This window comes from Amborella trichopoda, chromosome 13, assembly GCF_054954075.1.
Source record: "Amborella trichopoda isolate Santa Cruz 75 chromosome 13, AtrichopodaSantaCruz75HAP2 v2.0, whole genome shotgun sequence".
In the NCBI taxonomy this organism is placed as follows: domain Eukaryota; kingdom Viridiplantae; phylum Streptophyta; class Magnoliopsida; order Amborellales; family Amborellaceae; genus Amborella; species Amborella trichopoda.
Genome location: NC_142348.1, coordinates 9,985,467 through 10,006,100, shown reverse-complemented (window position 1 = coordinate 10,006,100; position 20,634 = coordinate 9,985,467). Strand labels below are relative to the sequence as shown.

Here is a 20,634-nt window from a genome sequence, read left to right as displayed (position 1 = left end):
GAATTAAAAATCCATGTTTCAGAGATTTGAGAGGGGGCCGCATATCTACAATATGAATCGGCTACCTCGTATAAACCCCATCAACCTTGTAATCAAAGTTGAAATAAAGGCCAAAAAAAACTCCCTCCCGCCATGGATTAAAAAACAAACTCATGATTAGGTGATGATTAGAGTGAGCTTTGTGTGTTAAACTGAATGCACGCACAATGGGTGAAGACGCCCATAAACAAAAAGAGAGGTTCGAAATGGCATGAATAATGGCACCCTCGATCATGCCTCTCTGAAAACCTTACCTACTCCCATATTTCTCCCTCCATTCTGCCATGTCAAAGACGAGACTCTCGAGCTTCTGCTCTGCCCTATAAATAAAAACCCTAATTACATTGTTTGAACTCTGAACTGTCCATGGCGACTTACAGGCTAGCAGCAATTATCAGAAACCCATCAGATGAGCTCCTGATTACGAAGCAGAGCCCCCCTCCACCTTTGATTGGGGAAGAATACAAGAATTATGTGGATTCTGAACTTCATGACATTCCTTCTGTTACTTTATCACCGTTGTTGGTTGATTCCAAGCTAGATTGGGTCATTAAAGGTGCAGAGGCTTGTATTGATCAGATTGACTTGAGAGGCTTTGATGTTAGTTCTGCAATTGATCAGGTAAATTAGCAATAAATTTTGTTTTTGAAGTAATTTAAGTGGAGATTTAACACTTATAATCTAGAATTTCAAGTTATGCGGAGATTATATGGATTGATTGAACGGCTAATAATGTGTTTTAACTTGATAACTAAAAATTGTAATTTCAATGTATTGCAATATGTTCCTAAAAAAAAAAAAGGTAAAAAAATGTATTGCATTATGGATAATATAAGTTGAATTACGTAGGGTGTCAGATTTATGACGAGCTAGTTAATGATACAAAGCAAGGTTCCTTCGACCGCTTTGAGATTGGGACTCATTCCTGCGCGGCTTTAACCGCATTGAGATTGGGACTCGTGCCCTGCGAGGCAGGTTTGAGTGTACTGCCTGAATAGTGTGCAAGCCAAAAAAATGGCTAAAAATTGAAAAAAATACAAAAAAATTGATAAAAAAAAAAGTAAGCTATCATCATCATCATCCAAGCCTTATCTCAACTATTTGGAGTCGCCGCATGAATCATATTCCGCCATTCTAGTCTATCAAGGGCCATACCCTCAGTTATATCATAACTCAACATATCTCTTCTCGTTACTTCCATCCATATCTTTTGGGGCTTCCCCTTCCTCTTTTAGAATCTTCCACTTGCACGAAATCGCCCATCTTAACTGGTGTTGTATTAAGTCTATGCTACACCAAATCTCCGTGTTGTATTAGGTCTATGCTGCTCATAGGCAGCTCACCTAAGTCTACTTTCCCTCACCATATTGAAAAAGCAAACTATGATCAACATTAAAATTCCAAATACGATGGAGAAAGATATATAAAAGATGGATTTAGAAAAGGCTTAGGTTTGCATAAGGTGCACACCTTATACTATTCAAGTAAGTCGCACCTCTAAATTTTACCAGAAGATATAGTTCTTGTATCAGAAACCTGAGGATGACTTGAAAATCCATGTTCAGCCCTAACTATGAAATTTAAAATTCCAAAATACTGAAGATTGATTAGATCTATGAATACTTGAAAATCTTGAAGATAGATGGTCCAAATAACTTGTTACGAGATGCACAATTTTTTAGACTTCAAATTCTTTTTGTTTCTTTATATCCATACATCTGGAGTCCAAGATGATAAATTGGAAGGTTTTCCAACTTTGGAACACTCTTTTCTACTGGATTTTTGAGATGTACCTTACTTCTAAAGTATGAGGTTGCAACCTTATATAAATGTTTTTCTAAAAAATTGGAAAAATATAAAAATAGGATATATGACATCAAAAACATCAAAATGGTGTATAAAGTATACATGTTTATTTAAATATGGTGTATACAGTATACATTGATTTTACCAAAAATAAATTTTTATAATTTTTAATAAATGTTTTTATTTTACTTGAGTCTGTACACAATAACTTGGCATGGCATGGCATGGGGCCGAGTCCGAGTGGACTTAACCAAGTTCTAAAACCCTGTTACAAGTAGAAATCACATGTTCTCATTAATGCAATAATGCTTTGTTGATAGAATTCTGTCGTCTATGAAGCACAGGACTCTAACATTTATGAGATATTTGAAGATCTGTTTTTTAGTCAATGCAATTTGAGTCCTTTTTACTTCTCATTTTGTAAAAAACTAAAACCTGGTTTTATCAATTCCTTTTTCAGTTTCTGCAGATATTCTCAATGAATTTGCTAGAAACAAGATTTCCTTAATATTAACATTTCATCTCGTTAATAATGATATTTACTAATATTTATTAATGAAGTCACACAATTTTTGATGCGCATTTTGCAATTGAAAAGTGTGCAAGATTTAGATCTAGAGGTATTTGAATGGGGCATTTACAAATGGAATTGTTCATAAGCTGATGTACATTTCAGAGTTGAACTACTAATTGCAATATGTATTCTTTGGAGTGCTACTAATCCAAACTTGGAGATATTGATCTTTGTGATGACTGCTCGCATCTATTCAAAACATTAAACTTGAAGGCCCTGAATGGTTCATAAGCTGATGTACATTTCAGAGTTGAACTACTAATTGCAATATGTATTCTTTGGAGTGCTACTAATCCAAACTTGGAGATATTGATCTTTGTGATGACTGCTCGCATCTATTCAAAACATTAAACTAGAAGGCCCTCTATCCACCATCTCTCATCTCTTAAATCATTGTCATCATCATCCGAGCCTTATCCCATCTATTTGGGGTCAGCTACACGAATCTTTTATACCGTTCTCCACTATCAAGGGCCATATCTTCAGTAAGACCGTAAGTCACTATGTCTCTTTTTAATACTTCCATGTCCTTTTGGGCCTTCCCCTTGCCTTTTTAGAGCCTTTTACATAAACCAAATTGCCCCTCTTAACTGGTGCTGTATTAGGTCCATTCTGCACATGGCCAACCTTCCTAGGTTCATTTTCCCTCATCTTATCGCGTATTGGAGCCACCCTTAAGTTCCCTCGTATGTATTTCAAATTCTAACCTTTCTTATCTTGCCACTCATCCATCTCAACATCTTCATCTTAGCTACACTCATCCTATGGATGTGTTGTTTCTTGACTGCTCAACATTCAATCCCTAAAGAATGGCTGGTCTTACAACCTTCCTATAAAACTTCCTTTCAGTTTCATTTGTATGCGGCGATCACATAAAACTTCGGATGCACATCTCCACTTCGCCGACCTAGCTCTTATTTTGATGCACTACGTCTTTCTCAATCTCTTCATTCTCATGGATCATCTACTTAAGATATCGAAAATAATCTCTTTTAGGTATTTCTTGGCTATCAATCTTAACTACTTCTCGTTTCTACTATTATTACTAAATTACATTCTATGTATTTTATTTTAATCTAACTAATATTAAAACCTTTATATTCTAGAGCATCCCTCTAAAATTCTAAGTTTGTGTTGATGCTGCCTCTAGTGTCATCAATCAAAACTATGTCATCCGTAGACAACATGCATTAACTCTCAATTATGTTATCTCTCAAGTCCTAATTGCTTGAGCCAAATGAATTCCAAATTACTTGTATTTATGCTTTTGCTTACAGGGAAAAATTTGGAATTGGAGCACCTCTTTATCTTCAATTGTTAAATTTGAGAAAGAGATGTTTGGACCATATATCTTAACTACAACTATCTTTAGACGGTTAATATTTCATCCATTAGAAAAATTTATGTTTATAAGTTACACACATCTTACAAGTGAGTGGTTCATCAAACTGCCATAATGAGAAAGTTGTAATGAAAAATGTACAAAATCCCCTAAATACACAACTCAGAGAAATAATTGGGACTCAACATATTAGAAATGAAAGTTGTTTGAAATTCCATTAATGTAATTGATGGAGTGTCAATGCAGTTATCCAACTATTCTTGTCTTTGAGTTAATGTTACCTTTTAGACATTATATGGTTAATGTGCAACCAGTTTGCACAAATAATGAGCACATGGTTCAATAATCACAGTATACATGACAAGTGAAACTAAAAAGTCATGGAATGAAAATTCAGATTGTAGTTATGTAATTATACCTTAGTGGATTTGTGATGAGAAGGATTCCTTGTTCTCTCGAATAGGAAAGTGCCTCCTGACAAGGTGGCATGAGTATTCTCAGCCCTATAGTCTGCAGGGAACAAAAGCAAATAACTCAAAGCAAAATCCTGTACTTTTTTATATATTGGATGAATACGATAAAACTATTAATTCACATTGTAGGACCAGAATGTAAACCCACTTTCACACAACATTTACATATAACTAAGAGTATCTCTTGTGATGCAATAGATGTAAGCATGAAAGACATGATGATAAGACCATGTTGATATTTAAATCTCAACATTCATATGGGTATGAATATGAAAGGTTATACTTGAAGGAAAAGAAATTCCTAAATCTCCCTCGTGGTCAGAAGCTCATTTACATTAACCGTTAATCTCGTATTCGTAACATGTATTTTGGAACTATTATTTAGAAAAGGCATGCAATTGACATTTCTGAAGGAGGAAGACTTGTCACATTTATTTCATTTTCCACAGTATTTGTAACATATGTATCTTGTTTTATTGTGATTTTATGATCTTTGAGACCTTATAATGAATCGGTAAATGGTTGTCCATAGGGTGGACATAAGGATTGGAGCTCCAAAGTTTAGTTATTCTCTTAAGGAAACTTACAACTAATGGAAATAAAAGGAATAAATTTTATTGTATTTGATGGATAGAATTGTCATTTATCTTTTGTTTAGTCTTTATTTGTCTTATGTTTCTAAATAAGGGCAATATTGTCCATAAGTTGTAATTAGGGTTATTACTTAATGTTATAAGAGGGGTAAAGGTCATAAGTGACCACTGCGCCACTCTCTTTCCCTCTCTATCACTTTATCTTTCACACGTCTCTCTCTCCCTTCATTATTTTTAATTTCTTTCCACTGTTTCTCTAGATCCTGCCAAACTGTTTTCTTCTTTACTTTAACTTCAACTTGGTATCATAGCAAGAACAAGAAAAAGAGGGGGTCGATCTTAAAAAAGATGCTCATGAATTGTGTGTAGGGCTGGCGTCATCCTTTGGATTAGAAGCCATCATCATGCCCTTGGAACCCTAACTCTTTTGTTTTTAGCAGTAACTAAGCCAATGGAGGTTGAGTTTTTTTATGATTCTAGATGCCGATCAAGTATTTATTTGAAAACCTAGTTGTTGGATGGATTAGGGTTTTGTATACCCCAATCAAAGAAACATTGTTAATATTTTTTTTTGATGTTTTATGAAAAAGAGGGAGTATGATAAGATATGAGGGTGTAACCAGATCTGTAAAACCTTTTATTTGAAGAGATCAATCAAATGGTGTAATTTGATCTCAATTGTTTATCAAAAAGATTTGAGGGTGTAACCAAATCTTAACTATAGTAGAAAATGTCTCTACCAAGGTTTAAAAAATTGGTAACTCGATCCGGAATAGCCCAAGACGCTCTGGATCCTATAGAAAAATGGGATTTGGCCGATTTTAGGTAGAAAATCGCCTGATGACGTCATTAATCGACTACACATCACTGATTTATGCCAACCTATCACTGGTTTATGCCGATCGTGATGTCATCTGACCTCATGAAACTGGATTGTGATGGAAGATGGGGGCCATGAATCGAATTGAATAGAGGATGGGCCCTTCGGATATTTTTTGTAAAACTAGGGGTATAATGTGCTGCCTCCAACCAAGTGGCAAACTATGTGAGGCCATAGGCTCACCCACCAACCCTTGTGACACACCACACGCAATCACGTGGGGCCACCCCCAGCTCACCCATCATTCCACCTACCTTTGCACACTCCACGTGTGCACACTACGACCATTTATGAGCCCTTTTATAGATGTTGAAATTATACTAGCTCTTCGATGTGGGACAATTGTCCCATTCCTCCCTTCAATTTGAAAGTTTCAAATAACGCAATAATCTCTCTCTCTCTCTCTCTCTCTCTCTCTCTCTCCACCCTCCGCAACCCCTCCCACGATCACAACAAATGCCTTAGAGTTTATCTCTCTCTAGTTATCTACTATAAAATTTTGATATTATGAATATAGTCACGTTAAAATTAAATTTGTATTATTATGTTGAATAAATACAATAATTTAAAAATTGTTAACCTATTTAGGATAATTATATTAAAATTGCTATTGCTATATTGAAATTTTTATTGTTATAATTATATTAAAATGTGACATAATTTAGTATATTAAATTGCTACGTTATTTAACAAATTATTATTGTAACATAAATTATATTATCTTTATATTTAGTCTAGATTGTAGTTTTAAATAATATGTTTTAACTTTTATAAATATTAATAAATAATTTATTGTTAATTTGTTATTATTACAATAACTTATTTTATAGAGCAATAAAAATTTGGTATAATTTTGAATTGTATTTAGTTGTTATATAGAAATTTTTGAATCATGTTTATTTATAATTAATAATTATATTGATAACCAAATCTTGTATTTTATTTATTAACTATACATCAAGACAGGAAAACAACATCTCAATATTCACTTATTTTTACAAAGTAATGAAAACACATAATGCATCACTCCTAATTTCTTTTAGAAACTAAAAGAACACTATTTTTAGATATTTATAGTATTTTTTGAAAGTTTTGGGGACAAAAATTGCCGATTTCGCCAATTCTCCGAACCAATCCACTGACTCTCTGATCTGACACGAGTATGGGTGTGATCGATTAGACCTTGGTCTCTGCAGGCATAAAATATGGAGTCATTTGGACTCCAAATCACAACAGTCAGGTTTGATGGAATCAATTATTTAGAATGGGCTAGATCGGTTAGACTATTTTTAGGTGGAAAGAAAAAACTGGCATATATTGACAGCCGTGTGGAAAAACTTGACCTGAAGGATGCTAAATATGCAGACTGGGAGGTTGAAGATATAATTATTATGAATTGGATATTATTTCCTACGCAGCCTAATATGAGTCAATCCTTTATGAACTGAAATACCTCTAAGGAATTATGGGAGATAGTCTTTAACTCCTATTCCTAAAAGAAAAATATTGCAAGGGTTTATGAATTGGAGCAGCAAATCAGTGGTTTTAAACATGGTGACTTGTCACTGAGAGACTATTATGCTCATCTACATGGTCTTTAGGATGAGTTAAGCCAGCATCAACCCATATAGTGTGCTTCTTGTGCAAAGGAACAGAGAGAGATTGGAATAAATAAGAATTTTGATCTTTTGAGGGTAGTTAATGGAGAGCATGAAAAAATTAGAGCAAATGTTCTCAGTGGTGAGACTTTTGCCGTCACTTGGTACTGTTTTTTCCCTTCTTCAGCGAGAAAAAACTTGGCGCAAGATAATAGCAGTGTCTATGGGTGAAACTGAAAGATCCTCCCTATTCACAAGTTTTAGTGGTAATGGAGGTGGATGACGTTTTGGGAGTTGTGGTGGAGGCCTAGGTGGTGGACGTGGCCATGGAAACCACATATCTGATGCGAACGACAAATTAAAGTGCACCCACTATGGGAAGACTTGAGGCGAAGCCTTCCAAGGGCAAATTCAGCAACAATCAGTGAAAGAACTGCTCCAGTTACTCAAGGAAAGCAAAATACCATCTCCTTTAAGCCTCAATAAGAGTTGGTGACTATTCCTAAAAGAGAACTCCTAGGTCTCAAGCAGCAGGCTTTTATTCAAGATCCTTCTTTCTCCTCTAAGTCTCACATTGCACAATCAAGTATATCTGCACCAGCACATCATATCTCTGTAAATAGCTCTGAAACACCTTGGATAATTAATTCTGGAGCAAGTGAGCATAGGAGTGGTATGGTTGATTTTTTCTCCTCTTATGTCCCTTGTTCTAGTCATGAATTAGTTAAAATAGTAGGTGGTTCTTGTATTCCAATCACGGGAAAGGGAACCATACATGTTGCTCCTTCTGTTAACTTGTCATCCACCTTGTGTGTTCCCAATCTTTCTAGTAACCTGATGTCAGTTAGTAATCTCACAAAGACCTTAAATTGCAGTATAACATTTTTCCCTTCTCATTGTGTATTCCAGGACTTGATAATGGGGAAGGCATTTGGGCATGTTCATGAAAATAGAGGGTTGTACTTTTTGGAGACTCCTGATCCTGCCTTGATTTTAGCATTCACATCTTCAATTGCTAATAAAGAAAGGATATATTTGTGGCACACCTGGCTTGGTCATGCATTGTTTTTTACTTTGCGTTCTTTAGTTCCTAAATTGTTTGAGTCTCTGGGTTAAGTTCAATTGGAATGTGACATTTGTACGTTGACATAACATTGTATAACTTTATTTTCTATCAATATCAATAAAAAGAGTGATGTTCCTTTTTATCTTATACACTTTGATGTGTGGGGTCCTTCACCAGTGTATATGTGTTTAAATTTTGTTTAGTTGTCTCATTTGTGGATGATTATTCTATATTTACAACTGTCTATCAAATGAAACACAAAGATGGAGTTGCTAATCTATTCCAAGTCTATCACAAAAATGGTTAAACTCAATATGATGTACACATTAAACTCTTGTAGTCTAACAATGGGGTGAGTACGTGTCAAACATACTTAGAGATTATCTTCTTGATCAAGGGATTGAGTTCCAAACAACGTGTCCATACACCCCCTAGCAGAATGGTATAGGTGAGAGAAAAAACATACATTTGTTGGAAGTCACCCGAGCTCTTTTACTGGGAATGAAAGTTCCAAAAATTGTCTGTCTGAAGCAGTTCTCACTGCTCCCTTTTTAAAAAACTGCATGCCCTCTCGTGTTCTTGAGGGAAAATCTCCTATTGAAATTTTTCTTCCCAACTCACCCATGTTGCCTGTAATCAATATGCCTCTGCCTTCTAGTTTTCAGATTAAGGAGGAGACCAGAAAGGTTTGAAAGTTAGAAAAGGCAAATATATGGACTGAAACAGTCTTTTGGAGCATGGTTTAAAAAATTCAGTGAGGCACTACTGAAATTTGGGTTCAACAAGAGTCGAGTTGTTTGTACTCTTTGTGAAGAAGGATATTGCTGGAATTACTGCCCTTATTGTGTAAGTTGATGATATTATTTTGACAGGGGATAATGTGAAGGGCATTGAATATCTTAAATCTTATTTAAGCAATGTTTGATATCAAAGATTTAGGACCCCTTAATTAGTTTTTGGGAATTGAAGTGGCAAGATCAAAGAGAGGGATTGTCATCTCCCATAGAAAATATATGTTGGACTTGTTACAACAAATGGGGATGTTGGGATCTAGACCTGTAGATACTCTTATAGAAGTTAATCGTAAACTTCATGGAGAAAGGGGAGAGCTACTCAAAGATCCTAATCAGTGTTGACGAATAGTTGACAAACCTATATATCTCACAATCACTCGACCAGACATTTCTTATGTGGTTAGCGTGGTCAATCAATTTATGCATGCACCATATAGACCCCGCCTTAATGTTTTTTTTTGAGAAAGGTTAACTTTGTAATTAAATAGTAAGAATACATTTGGCTATAACCTAAAAATGGCACTCCCACAAGTTGAGTGCTCAGACAAACATAAGTAGTAAGAGAAGAAGGAGAAAGAGGGACAGGAGAGGTACACAGTAAAAAAAAAAAAAGAATAAAAAGATCTACACCAATAGAAGTGATCGGAGTTCAACGAACTCCCAAAAAGTTATGTATCCAGGTTTTGCTTTCGACCGGCGAGCTTTAACTTACCATCATAAGCTGACTGTATTGGTGCGAGCTAAGCAATCGACATTCTGACTTGCTTCCTTTGATTGGAGAGGGAGCAGCTCAAAGAGGTAAAAAATGGGTGGTGTTTGTGAGGTTATAAGGATGTGGAGGCAAGATAGAGAATAAACGGAGATATTGTGGAGCAAAATGGAGCTCCGGCTACTAATGAGGGGCTATCCAGCAGATCTTCCACACCTGGAAAGCCTTTGAAACTGATAGGGGTTGTAATTTTTCCCATTGCCCGACTTTTATTTTCCCCAAATTTGTCCGTCACCTCTGTTTCCTATCTATCTTGATCTTTCCCTAAAAAATGTTACACCTCTTTTCCGCTTGTCGAAAAGGAACCTCCAAAAGCAAGTTGTAGTCTGAGGTCGGCTACCAAGAGGTGGCAGACGTATGAGCAGAAGAAGAGAAGAGAGGATGGAACTGGGGGAGAGGTAGCCTCTGTTGCCGGATGCAATCTTTGGTCAACTGTTAGAGAAGAGAAGAATAAGAAGGGATATAAGAGACGAGAGGAGAGAATAGAAGAAAGGAGAGCAGGAGGAGAGAGAGTACATAGAATACTCAAAGCAAGAAGAAAAGGGAAAATAGAGAGCATGTGGAAGACATAAAAGCTGAACCGAGAGAGAGTTAGCTGCTAGCAGCAACAAGGTGCAATCTCTGGTCAGCTATTAGAGAAGAGAAGAGAAGAAGGGATAGAAGAGAGGAGTGGGGAGAAGAGGGGAAAGGAGAAAAGGTGGAGAGCGAGCGAGTACAGAGAAAACTTAAAGCAAGAAGAAAAGGGAAACATAGAGAATGCAGAGGAGAAAGAGGGTGCCCCGCAAGAGAAGTAGCTGCTGTCTGCATGAAACATAGAGAATGCAGAGGAGAAAGAGGGTGCCTCGCAAGAGAAGTAGCTGCTATCTGCACGAAAGATTTAAAGTATGGGCAACGAAAAGAGATGGGTAGGCGAGAGGGGTTTGATTAATAGGAGGTGTGTTAGGTTGAAGGGATTTGGTGTATTTGGGTATAGGGAGAACTGGGGTCTGGGTACAGAAACGGATGTTGAGTAGGTTGGTTGGAGAGAGGGCAGAAAGATGATTAGAGAGAGAGAGGAGAGAGAGGAGAGAGAGATAGGTTTGAGTGGGGGTATGGGTGAAGAAATTCTTTCCTTGTTAAGGGATCTCCTGCTGAGAAGGTTAGCCAATGGATGAATTGTTGAAGGGGCAAAGAAGAGAAAGAAGAGATGAGATAGAGAGAATGGTGAGGAGAGGTAGAGAAAGGAAGCAGGAAGTCCAGGTTGTGTGGCTATCTGAGTTGGCTGGTTGGGCTTACGAACCTTTGTTTGCTCACAGGCCCACGTTGGCACCCTCCTTGGCTAATCGACCTGCCATTGAGTTTGCCTTTCTATAGATCTGGGTGAGGGATACGTGAGGAAGGGAATTACATAAGAAATAAATGTGCTCAAAGATAGATGAGAGCCTCCATGGAGGCTGGTGCATCTGTGTGGCCCAGCAAACGGTGTTGAAAGTGTTTGATTCCACTAAAATGCCTTGTATTGCTGGCTCTATCTCTAACAGTCTTTTGAGGCCAACCAGAAGGGCCATAGCCTCTGCGAAACTCGAATCTTGGTTCCCAATGTATTCTGAGAAGGTCTGGATGGTAGAATTAGGATCCGACAATGTTCCTCGAATTCACAAAGGGCCAGGGTTACCTTAGGAGGAACCATCTACATTGAACTTGAGGAAACTTATGGGAGGGGGGGACCACAAAGGTCTAGGTCTATTCATTTGGGCTGCAAGGAGTAAGAGACAATCCCAGTTATTTAGAAAATGAGAGATGGGCAAGGTAGAAAACATGGAAGTGAATTTGGCCTAGAAGGCTATCAATGTATTTATAGAGTCAAAAATGCCTTTATAGTTTTTTGCATCCCTCTGAAAGTCCTGGAGTTTCTTTTTAGCCAAAGACTCCAAAAGAGGTTAGCTACAACAAGGTGCCATAATTTTCTACCAGTTTTGGAAAAAGGAGGTGAAAAGTAAGTTTCGAAGAACTAGGTCAAATTAGCTGAGGTGACCCATTGTGAGCCAAATATCTTGAGAAGGGAAGACCAGAGGCTCTGAGACCCTTCAAGTGGAGAAAGAGGTGGAGAATGGTCTCCTCTGCTTGGAGACAAAGAATTCATTGCTTAGGGAATGCTAGGCCCCTCTTTTTGAGTTGATCAAGAGTGAGGGTTTTGCCATGTAAGAGAACTCAGATAAATGCCTGAACTTTGTGAGGTATGGGTAGGGACCGAGTTAGGTTGATGAGGACGTTGGGGTTGGTAGTAGGGAAATGTAGACAGAAGACATTGAGAATGCACCTGAGGGGGCAGGGGACTAGATCAAAGAATCAGGTCTAGACAGAGTAATAAAGCGACTTTCTAAGGTTTCTAACATGGAGATGAGGCTGGTGGATTCTTTCTCATTGAGATTTCGTCTGGATATTGGTGCCCAGACCAGAGTAGTGCCAGAGAAAGGCGCATAGTCAGCGATAAGGGCCGCTGGATCACAAACGATGAGGAAGGGAGAGGGAAAGGTTAGGGAGAGTGGAGAAGATCTAAGCCAGGTATCAGTCCATAACTTAATTCTCAGGCCATTGCCGAACCTGAAACGAGTTCTGATAGTGAAATCAGTTCTAGTGGAGGATATGCTTTTCCAAACTCCTCAGGATCTGTGTGGGTGGGGGGGGGGATCACTGCCATTCACCCCATATTTGGCTTGGATTACTTCTTTCCAGAGGAGGGGGTGGGAGCAGGAGAATTTCCACCACGGTTCATAATTTTAGGATTTTTTATTCCTAGACCACCGAAGTACTTTAGAATACAGACAATATCCCAAGCTACTAAATGGATTTTCTTGGTGTCATCAACCCCAGACCATAGAAAATCTCTCATGAGTTTTTCCAATTTTTGGATGACTGAGATAGGGATTTGAAACATTGACATGTAGTATATAGGAATGCTAGCTAAAGTTGCTCAGATTAGGATAATTCTACTCCCAAATGAAAGGTATGGTTTCTGTGGCACAGCCTAAGCGAGAAGCCATGCTAAGAAAAGCTGCACTGTCAACCTGGATACCCATCATTTTAGTCTTGGAGAGGTTTACTTTCATCTCAGTGAGCAATTCAAAAGTTCTCAAAAATCGCCATAGACTATCAACTTGGGTAGGGTTGGCGTTACGGAAAATGAGTGTCGTCAGCATAGAGAAGGTGAGATATTGTGGGACCAAAGGGGTAAGTTCTGAAGCCCGAGAGAGAGCCATTGTCATAAAGTCTAGAGATAGACTGACTGAAGAGTTCACCTATAAGTGTGAAAAGGAAGGGTGGCAGAGGATCACCCTGCCTTATTCGTCTTTGTGCTTGGAAGAAGCCTTCAAATGATCCATTAATAAGGATGGAGAAAAAGGGGTTAGATATGCACTTGGATATCCATTTCCTTCAAGTTGAACCAAATCCCATTCTAGTTTGGATGGAATCTAGGATACCCCAATCTACCCTTTCATAGGTCTTATCCCAATCTAACTTAATGATGAGACCTTATTATCGAGAAAAGGATCTCGAATGGATGGCCTCGTGAGCAGTTAGGGCCCTGTTTAGGATTTGTCTGTTAGAAACAAAGGCAAATTGAGTGTGGGAGATAATGGAAGAGATGACAGGCTGAAGCCTAGTTGCTAGGACTTTGGCTAAGATTTTATAAGAAGAGTTCAAAAGACTGTTTGAGTGAAATTCCTTCATCCTATGGGCACCTTCTATTTTGGGAATCGGAGCTAGAAAGGTACATTTGTGTGCTGAGTTAATTCTGTTCGTAAGGAAGAATTCTTCGAAGAATGCCAAGAGGTCTGGGGTAGTAATTTCCCAGAGGTTTTAGAACAAGGCAATGGGGAAGCCTTCTGGTTCTAGGACTTTATCTTTTGGAAGATCAAAAGTAACTTTCCTAATCTCTTTCAAAGACAAAGGCCTCTCAAGATTGGCAACATCTTCAGGAGAGATAGCTTTGAAAGATAGGTTGCCTAATTGAGGGCGGGGGTGGTTGGGCTCAGAGAAGAGGTTAGAGAAGAATCTAATAAAAAGACGACTGACGTGGCTTGGGTTAGGGAAGATTTGGGGACTAACAATGATTTGTGTGATAGCATTTCCTCTACGTCTAGAATTGGTCGTCTTATGGAAGAATGCCGTGTTACGGTCTCCCAGTTTAAGCCATTTGATCATTGATCTCTGATACTAGTAAATCTCCTCTTGTTTTAAAGTTTGGGAAAGACCAATTTTTGCTTGGATTCTCTAATGCAGATAGGGGTCTTGATTCTTCCAACTTGTTCAGATCTAAGATAAAGGTTGAGTACACTCTAATCCAGGTTCTGAAGTTTGAGGGGAGATCCCTACTCCATTGCTTGAGGACAACTTTAAGGTTTTGGAGCTTACAGGTGAGCCTAAATCCTGCTTAGTCGAAAGCATTGGTGGAGGAGCACAAAGATGGAAAAGTTGGTTCTTCAAACCAGTGCAGTTCAAACCTAAAAGGTTTATTGATGCAAGGAGTATGGTTGATATCTAGGAGAATAGGTTTATGGTCTGAGGTTGCTTTAGGGAGAACTTGGGAATTGGTGCTAGTGAACTTAGATTACCATTTCTGGTTGACCAAGAACATGTATAAATTTTGACATAATTGGAAGAGGTGCGTGGTTATACCAAGTGAAGGATGTTCCTAACAAGGGTATATCGATAAAGGGTATACTTTCTATGAAGTCTGAGAAAGTTCTCATCGAAGCATTAATATTCCCCCATTGGATTTTTCATGTGGCCATCTCACTGTATTGAAGTCGTCAGCCAAAAGCTAGGGGATATTAGGTGGGGCGGGGGGAGGGGGACAAAGAGGAGAGTTCAAGCCAGAGATTTGGTCTAAGGGTTGGGTTGTTTGGGCCATAGACGAAGGAAGTAGAAAAAGGGAAGTTATCTGCTAAGTGGGTAAAGGACAAAGATACCAAAAACTCGAGAATTTGTGCCGAGATACCTCAGAGGATACCGGGATTTCAGATAACTCAGATACCCTCCGAGGCCCCCTGTGAATCTTTGGCCTCCCAAGCACAGGGGTTTTGACCCCAAGTAGACCTAATCAAAGACAAATCCGGGGATGGGAGCTTAGTCTCAAAAAGGGCTAAAATGGTCCGGTTAACCGAACAGACTAATGAATGGACAACATTTCTTTTATCGAGGCTGCCAAGATCTTTGATGTTCCAACATAGAACCTTCATCGAGGAGAATTTAGGTGATGGGAGGATTTCCTAGAGATTTTCCTTTTAATGGGGCTAGCAGAGAGAAGAGAGACTGAGGAAGACAACTCGGGTGAATTCCTTGGGGTGTCATAGTTAACCCCAGAGCGGAGCTTTCCAAGCTCCCTAAAGCTCCTACTACTTCGGGATGAGGAAAGTACCTGTGGGTCACTTGCATTAGCCCTTAGTTTGTTGGTAAGACCATCAACTTCTCCATGGAAGATAAGTCCAGCTTCTGAGATGGTATCAGCCAAGAGAGGTTCACCTCTTTCAATTGTTTCAAGCTCCAACGAATCAGTTGAAGCTGGGGATTGAATGTCCGAGTTGAAATCTGACCCTTAGTAAGAGTTGAGGGGGTCAGGTGGATTCTGGGAGTAGAAAGAATTAGGAAGGTAGGGGTCATGGATAAGGGAGTGTTCAGGCGGCAGATGAGGGGAAGGTGAGGATGGTGGTGTGGGGAAGAAGTAATTAAGGGGGGGGGGGGGGGATGGGATGCAAGGTGAAAGTCGACCTCCTGTTTGTTGGGCTGCATTGAGGGCAAGCTGCATTTCTAAAGGCATGGGCACTAGCTTGTCTAGGTCTCGGTGTTTTGTATACTAGTTCCGGGTGGATTTGGGAGGGTAGAGTCGAGTATGCTAAAAGATGAGGGTTTCGTTGGAGTTGGCTTTGAGAAAACGAAAACGGGAGAGGCAGTGTTTGCGTCTGAGTGTGGGGGTGGGAACCCTGAGCATTGCATAGGGGAATTGTTGGGGTTAGAGGTGGGGGGGGGGGGGGGGGGGGAGAAGGTGTATGTAGGAGGAGGTTGAGTGGGGGTGAAGGTTGTTGGAGTGGTGGTCGCCTGAAGATGGAGCCATCCCGGAGAGGCAGGTTTTTGCTTCTGTCTGCGGGCATATTTGAAGAAGGGTTGTAGCAGTGGAGATCTTTAATGGAGGATTGTGAAGGGGGAACAATGGACAATGGTGGTGGGTTGAAGAATGGAGAGTTGGGGGATTGGGGTAGAGGCGTATATGCAAAGGGAACCAGTGCTGAATTGATTTGGTTAGGTTTGGGGCCGTTTTGAACTTCATATTTATTTGTGGTGCTTTGAGGATGGTTTGGAACTGAATAGACGTTAGGTGAAGACAGAGGGGAGGAGGGAGAAGCAAGTGATTGGGAGAGACTATAGCGGGAGGTGTATTGGTATGAGTGGAGGGACTATCAAAGTTTTCTAGGGATGGGGGGGAGTTAATGGAGAGAGGTGCCTGGGGGTTGCTTGTAGGCAGGTGATTATGGTGGGGAAGAGAGAGACGAGGCGTCAGAGCTGACACCTAGAGGTTATTGGGAACTGGGAATGCCAGAGACGGTGAATGGCAAGGACTGATAATGTCGGTGGGGTGGAGGACTGGAGCCATTAATGTGTGGGGGATGGGAAGCATTGGAGGACACAGTCACCGAGGGGGCTTTAAAGGGAGTGACAAACACTATGCATGGTGGCGTGGCTAACAAGGGGGGTTGTGCGACATGTGGTGCAACTAAGTTCTGGGTAGACAGATGTCAAAGTACTCATGGGAGTACTTTTGACGAGGTGGGCGGCTGGATGATGTGGATGGGACCTCAGAGGACTGGCAATTTCGAGAATGTTCGATGAGGGGTCCTTACCTTTGACTGGTTTAAGGTGGGGATCTCGGGGCAAAGGGTGGATACTATTATAACCGTTGGATGGGTGGGGATTATGGTCCATGGAGTGAGCGGTTTTGGTAGGCCTGGATCCTGAAGCATAATTTGGAGATAGTTTGCTATTGTGGTCCCTAGAGGGCCTCAGAGCTTGAGAGGGCACGTGAGTGTTTTGCTAGACCACGGTCCTAGCATCATGGTCTGGCTGGGGGCGTTCATGGCGATCCTGGCCTGGACAGAAACTGAAATTTTGTATGAAAGACCATTAAAGTGCAAACACAAGGAACTGGGGATTAGGTCTTCTGATCCTGTGGAAATTAAGATAACAAATTGTCCCAAGGGAAGAAATCCCATGGACTTCCAATGGACATATAAAAATTGGCTACAGTTGTTTCCCAAGATTTAAAAAATCTTGTTGGTCCAAAGGTGGAGGTGGATTCCTTCTAATGTAATCGAGAATTTACTGATATGTTCGGCTTCCAAAGACGGATTCCATTTTTGTAGGGATAGTTTCCCACCTTTAAAACTAAAGGTGGAATTGGGAAGGATAACCGGATTGAATTTGTCTGGAAAGGAGATGAGATACGTACCATTTGAGAGAAGCCTGCAAACAACATGATGGTTATTGAAGACGTTTTGCAGCCACAAGTTAATCCCTTTGATGTCATTGCGCTGAGGTAGGAAGGTGCCTACAAGAGAATTTTCTAGAGAAGAAATCTGCTCTGAAATCTCACGGTTAGAAGAGAGCCAAATGTGGGGCTCAAGGTTATGGACCGAAATATGATGTTCGGTGGAATTCTTTGCAGTATTTTGAGCTTGCAGAGGTTGCTGAAAATTGTTTTCAGGGTTTGAAGCAACTGGCTGGGTAAAGTTTTGGGATATTCAATGGTATGGATGCTCTTTTCCTGGAAAAGATGGGATCAGGTTATGTGTAGGAGGTGTTGAAAAGGTTAAGGAGGTGGTATGAGGGGGAGCTGTTACCTAATTTGGATATGGGGGCTGTCCCTTAGTAGTTTCTGCTAGAATGGGGGGAGTAGGTGTATGGGAAGGGGGCGGAGGGAGATGGGGTCTAACTTGATGTGCATAGGGGTGGTTGGGTTGAAAGCTACTGTTGTATACTGGACTGGATTGGGATTGGGCATGTCTAAAATTTCTGATCTTGGGGTTCTTGCGAGGTATATGTCTATTTGAAGAGGATATGTGAGTATAGCAGTGGTGTCTGTTGGAGGGTGGGGGCTGAAACTGATGATGCTGATTGGTCTGCCTTGTTTGTTGGAGGCTATAAGGATTTTGAGGATGCCTGTGATTAGAGTAATCTCTGTGGTGGTAGTTGATGGCAGGAGTCTGCTCTTGAAGGCTGGTGAAACTTGGGTCTTGGTGGTTGGTAACTCTTGAGAGGTAAGCTGGATGCTCCTTGAAGGTCTGGTAGGTGGGCCTTGAATATCTGGTGTCTCTGTGGTAGCTGGGGGAGTAATGGCTAGAGTCCCTCTGGTGATGACGACGTCTGTGCTGGGAAGGATTACGTCTTGGACGATATTTCCTGTGTTGACTGTAGCCTCGTCGAGGAGGGGGACTGTAGCTTCGGCGTGGAGGACTGTAACTTCCTCTCATCTTGAGCACTCAATAAACTACCCCCCCCCTCGATGTTGTGTATAAAATATTAAGATATCTCAAGTCTGCACTAAAGAAAGGGATATTTTTCTTAAATCAAGGACATCCTGATGTTGCAGTTTACATAGATGCTGATTGGGCTAGTTGCTAAACTGATAGAAGATCCACAACTGGTTATTGTACATTCATTTTGGGAAACCTGGTTGCTTGGAAAAGCAAGAAGCAAAATGTAGTGGCAAGATCAAGTGCTGAAGCAAAATACTGTGCAATGACTCAAAATACATGTGAAGTAATGTGGGTCAAAGGTGTTCATTTTGATTTGGGTGTTAGAGCTAAGCTTCTCATGACTCTATATTGTGACGATGGAGCAGCCATTCATATCACAGAGAGTCCTATTTTTGATGAAAGGACTAAACCCATTGAAGTATATTGTCAATTTATCAAAGAGAAGGTTGCTGCCAAAATCATTCGAACTCTTCATGTGAAGTCCAACTTGTAGATATATTCATAAAAGCCGTTGGACGGGACATATTACATGATATCACAATCAAGCTGGGCATGATTGATATCTATGCTCCAGCTTGAGGGGGAGTGTTGCAAATAAAAGGAATAAGTAATTGTATTTGATGGGTAGAACTGTCATGTATCTTTTGTTTAGTTCTTATTTGTCTTATGTCTCTATATGAGGTAAATATTGTCCATAAGTTGTAATTAGGGTTGTTACTTAAATGTTATAAGTGACCGCTACGCCACTCTCTTTCCCTGTCTACCTCTCTGTCTCTCTCATGTCTCTCTTTCTCTCTCTTCTTCGTTATCATCATTTTTGTTTTCGTTCCTCTCTCTCTAGATCCTAACGAACTGTTTCTTCTTTACTTTAATTTCACCTGCAACAATAGCTAGTCTTTTATGATATTTATTTATTTATTCTCATTTGTTTGTGCCAATAAAGTAAGCATGGTCACAATTGCTGGATTCTCTTCTTTGTGCATAAGTTTCTTATAGTTTTTAGACTGTTCCTCTTTGTTTTATTTAGAGTTGCATATATTCTGAGTAGGTCTACAATCTTTAGTGTTCATGATATCCTTGAAAGTCTACAGTATTTACAAGCAACTTTTGCTGACCTGGTAGGTGGTACTGCAAGTGGGCTTTGACAAATCAATTAGTTTTGAATGGGTGTTTTTGAAATATTCAGCTGAACCTGATTTTGGACCAGTTCTGCATATACATACGGTGTTTATTTTAGGAAGGTTGAAGTATGAGGTTGCTGATCTCCCAGGTTAGATATGTGTTTTGTTGCATTGAGGGGCACTATGATTCGTTCTTATTTCATTGAGGGGCATTATTATTCAATATTGTATTCTTTATATGTTTAACTTTTCCCATATTGCTTGGAGTTTCTTTTGTCTTTTTTTTGGGCTGCCTAAACTGCAATTGGGTCATTTTCTTTTGCATCGCACAATATCTATGGGTGTCTTCTCTGATCTCATTTGAATCATGTTTACACCATGTGCCAATGTTTTTCCAATCTTGTTCGAATCCTGTTTCCCTCAAACGATGTGCCAATTTTATGAAATGGAATGGGCTTGGGTGGATCTTGCATTTATTGGGATGCTAACATATTTCTTATGGTGAATATTTTGCCATTTTGTGCTTATGATCTTTATAATAAAACACTGTACAGAGTTTCATGAATGAAACAATTTAATATTTACTAGGACAATCTTAAGAAATATTTTCCGAGTTCATGAAAATTGAGTGATGATTCATGCGTAATCTTAAAAATTGCACGTGCTTCTTTTGTTGATACCTTGATTTATTCTTATCAAGTTTTCATGTTTGAAAATGAATCATAGAGAGATCTCAATGGATGAGCATCCCGAATGTCAAAAGCTTACTGGCCAATGTGAAGCCAAGGTACATTCGTGTGGGACCTTTGGTAGCTGATGGGCTCTCCGCTGAGTTGGCGCTATCTACAAAATTTACTCTTCCTCCTATGTTGCAATTTCAGGTTGGGCAATTTGTTCTGAAAGTTGATATTTGATGTTCTTCTAGTGGAAATGTGGCTTCAAGGAGTTTCCTTTGCAAGCATAGAACTGATGAAGAATGTTGACACTTACATTGACTGCATATGCTAATTTATCTTTGATGGAAGGTCTCGCTTATTTGCATATTCAAATGAATGATAGACTACACATA

General features: G+C 39.6%; 1 protein-coding gene across 8 annotated transcripts in view; it reads left to right on the top strand.

Annotated features, from left to right (window-relative positions):
• Window positions 1-20,634, top strand: part of LOC18432182 (Metallo-hydrolase/oxidoreductase superfamily protein) — a 62,821-nt gene continuing 42,187 nt past the window's right edge. For all 8 annotated transcript variants that reach the window (XR_016046843.1, XR_016046841.1, XR_016046839.1 and 5 more), the window contains exons 1-3: window positions 1-660; window positions 19,567-19,714; window positions 20,292-20,446. Coding sequence is in view for 2 of the 8 variants with exons in the window: in XM_011624300.3 (XP_011622602.1) it covers window positions 406-660; window positions 19,567-19,714; window positions 20,292-20,446 (558 nt within the window). In the remaining 6 variants the exon portion in view is untranslated. The remainder of the gene's footprint in view (window positions 661-19,566; window positions 19,715-20,291; window positions 20,447-20,634) is intronic.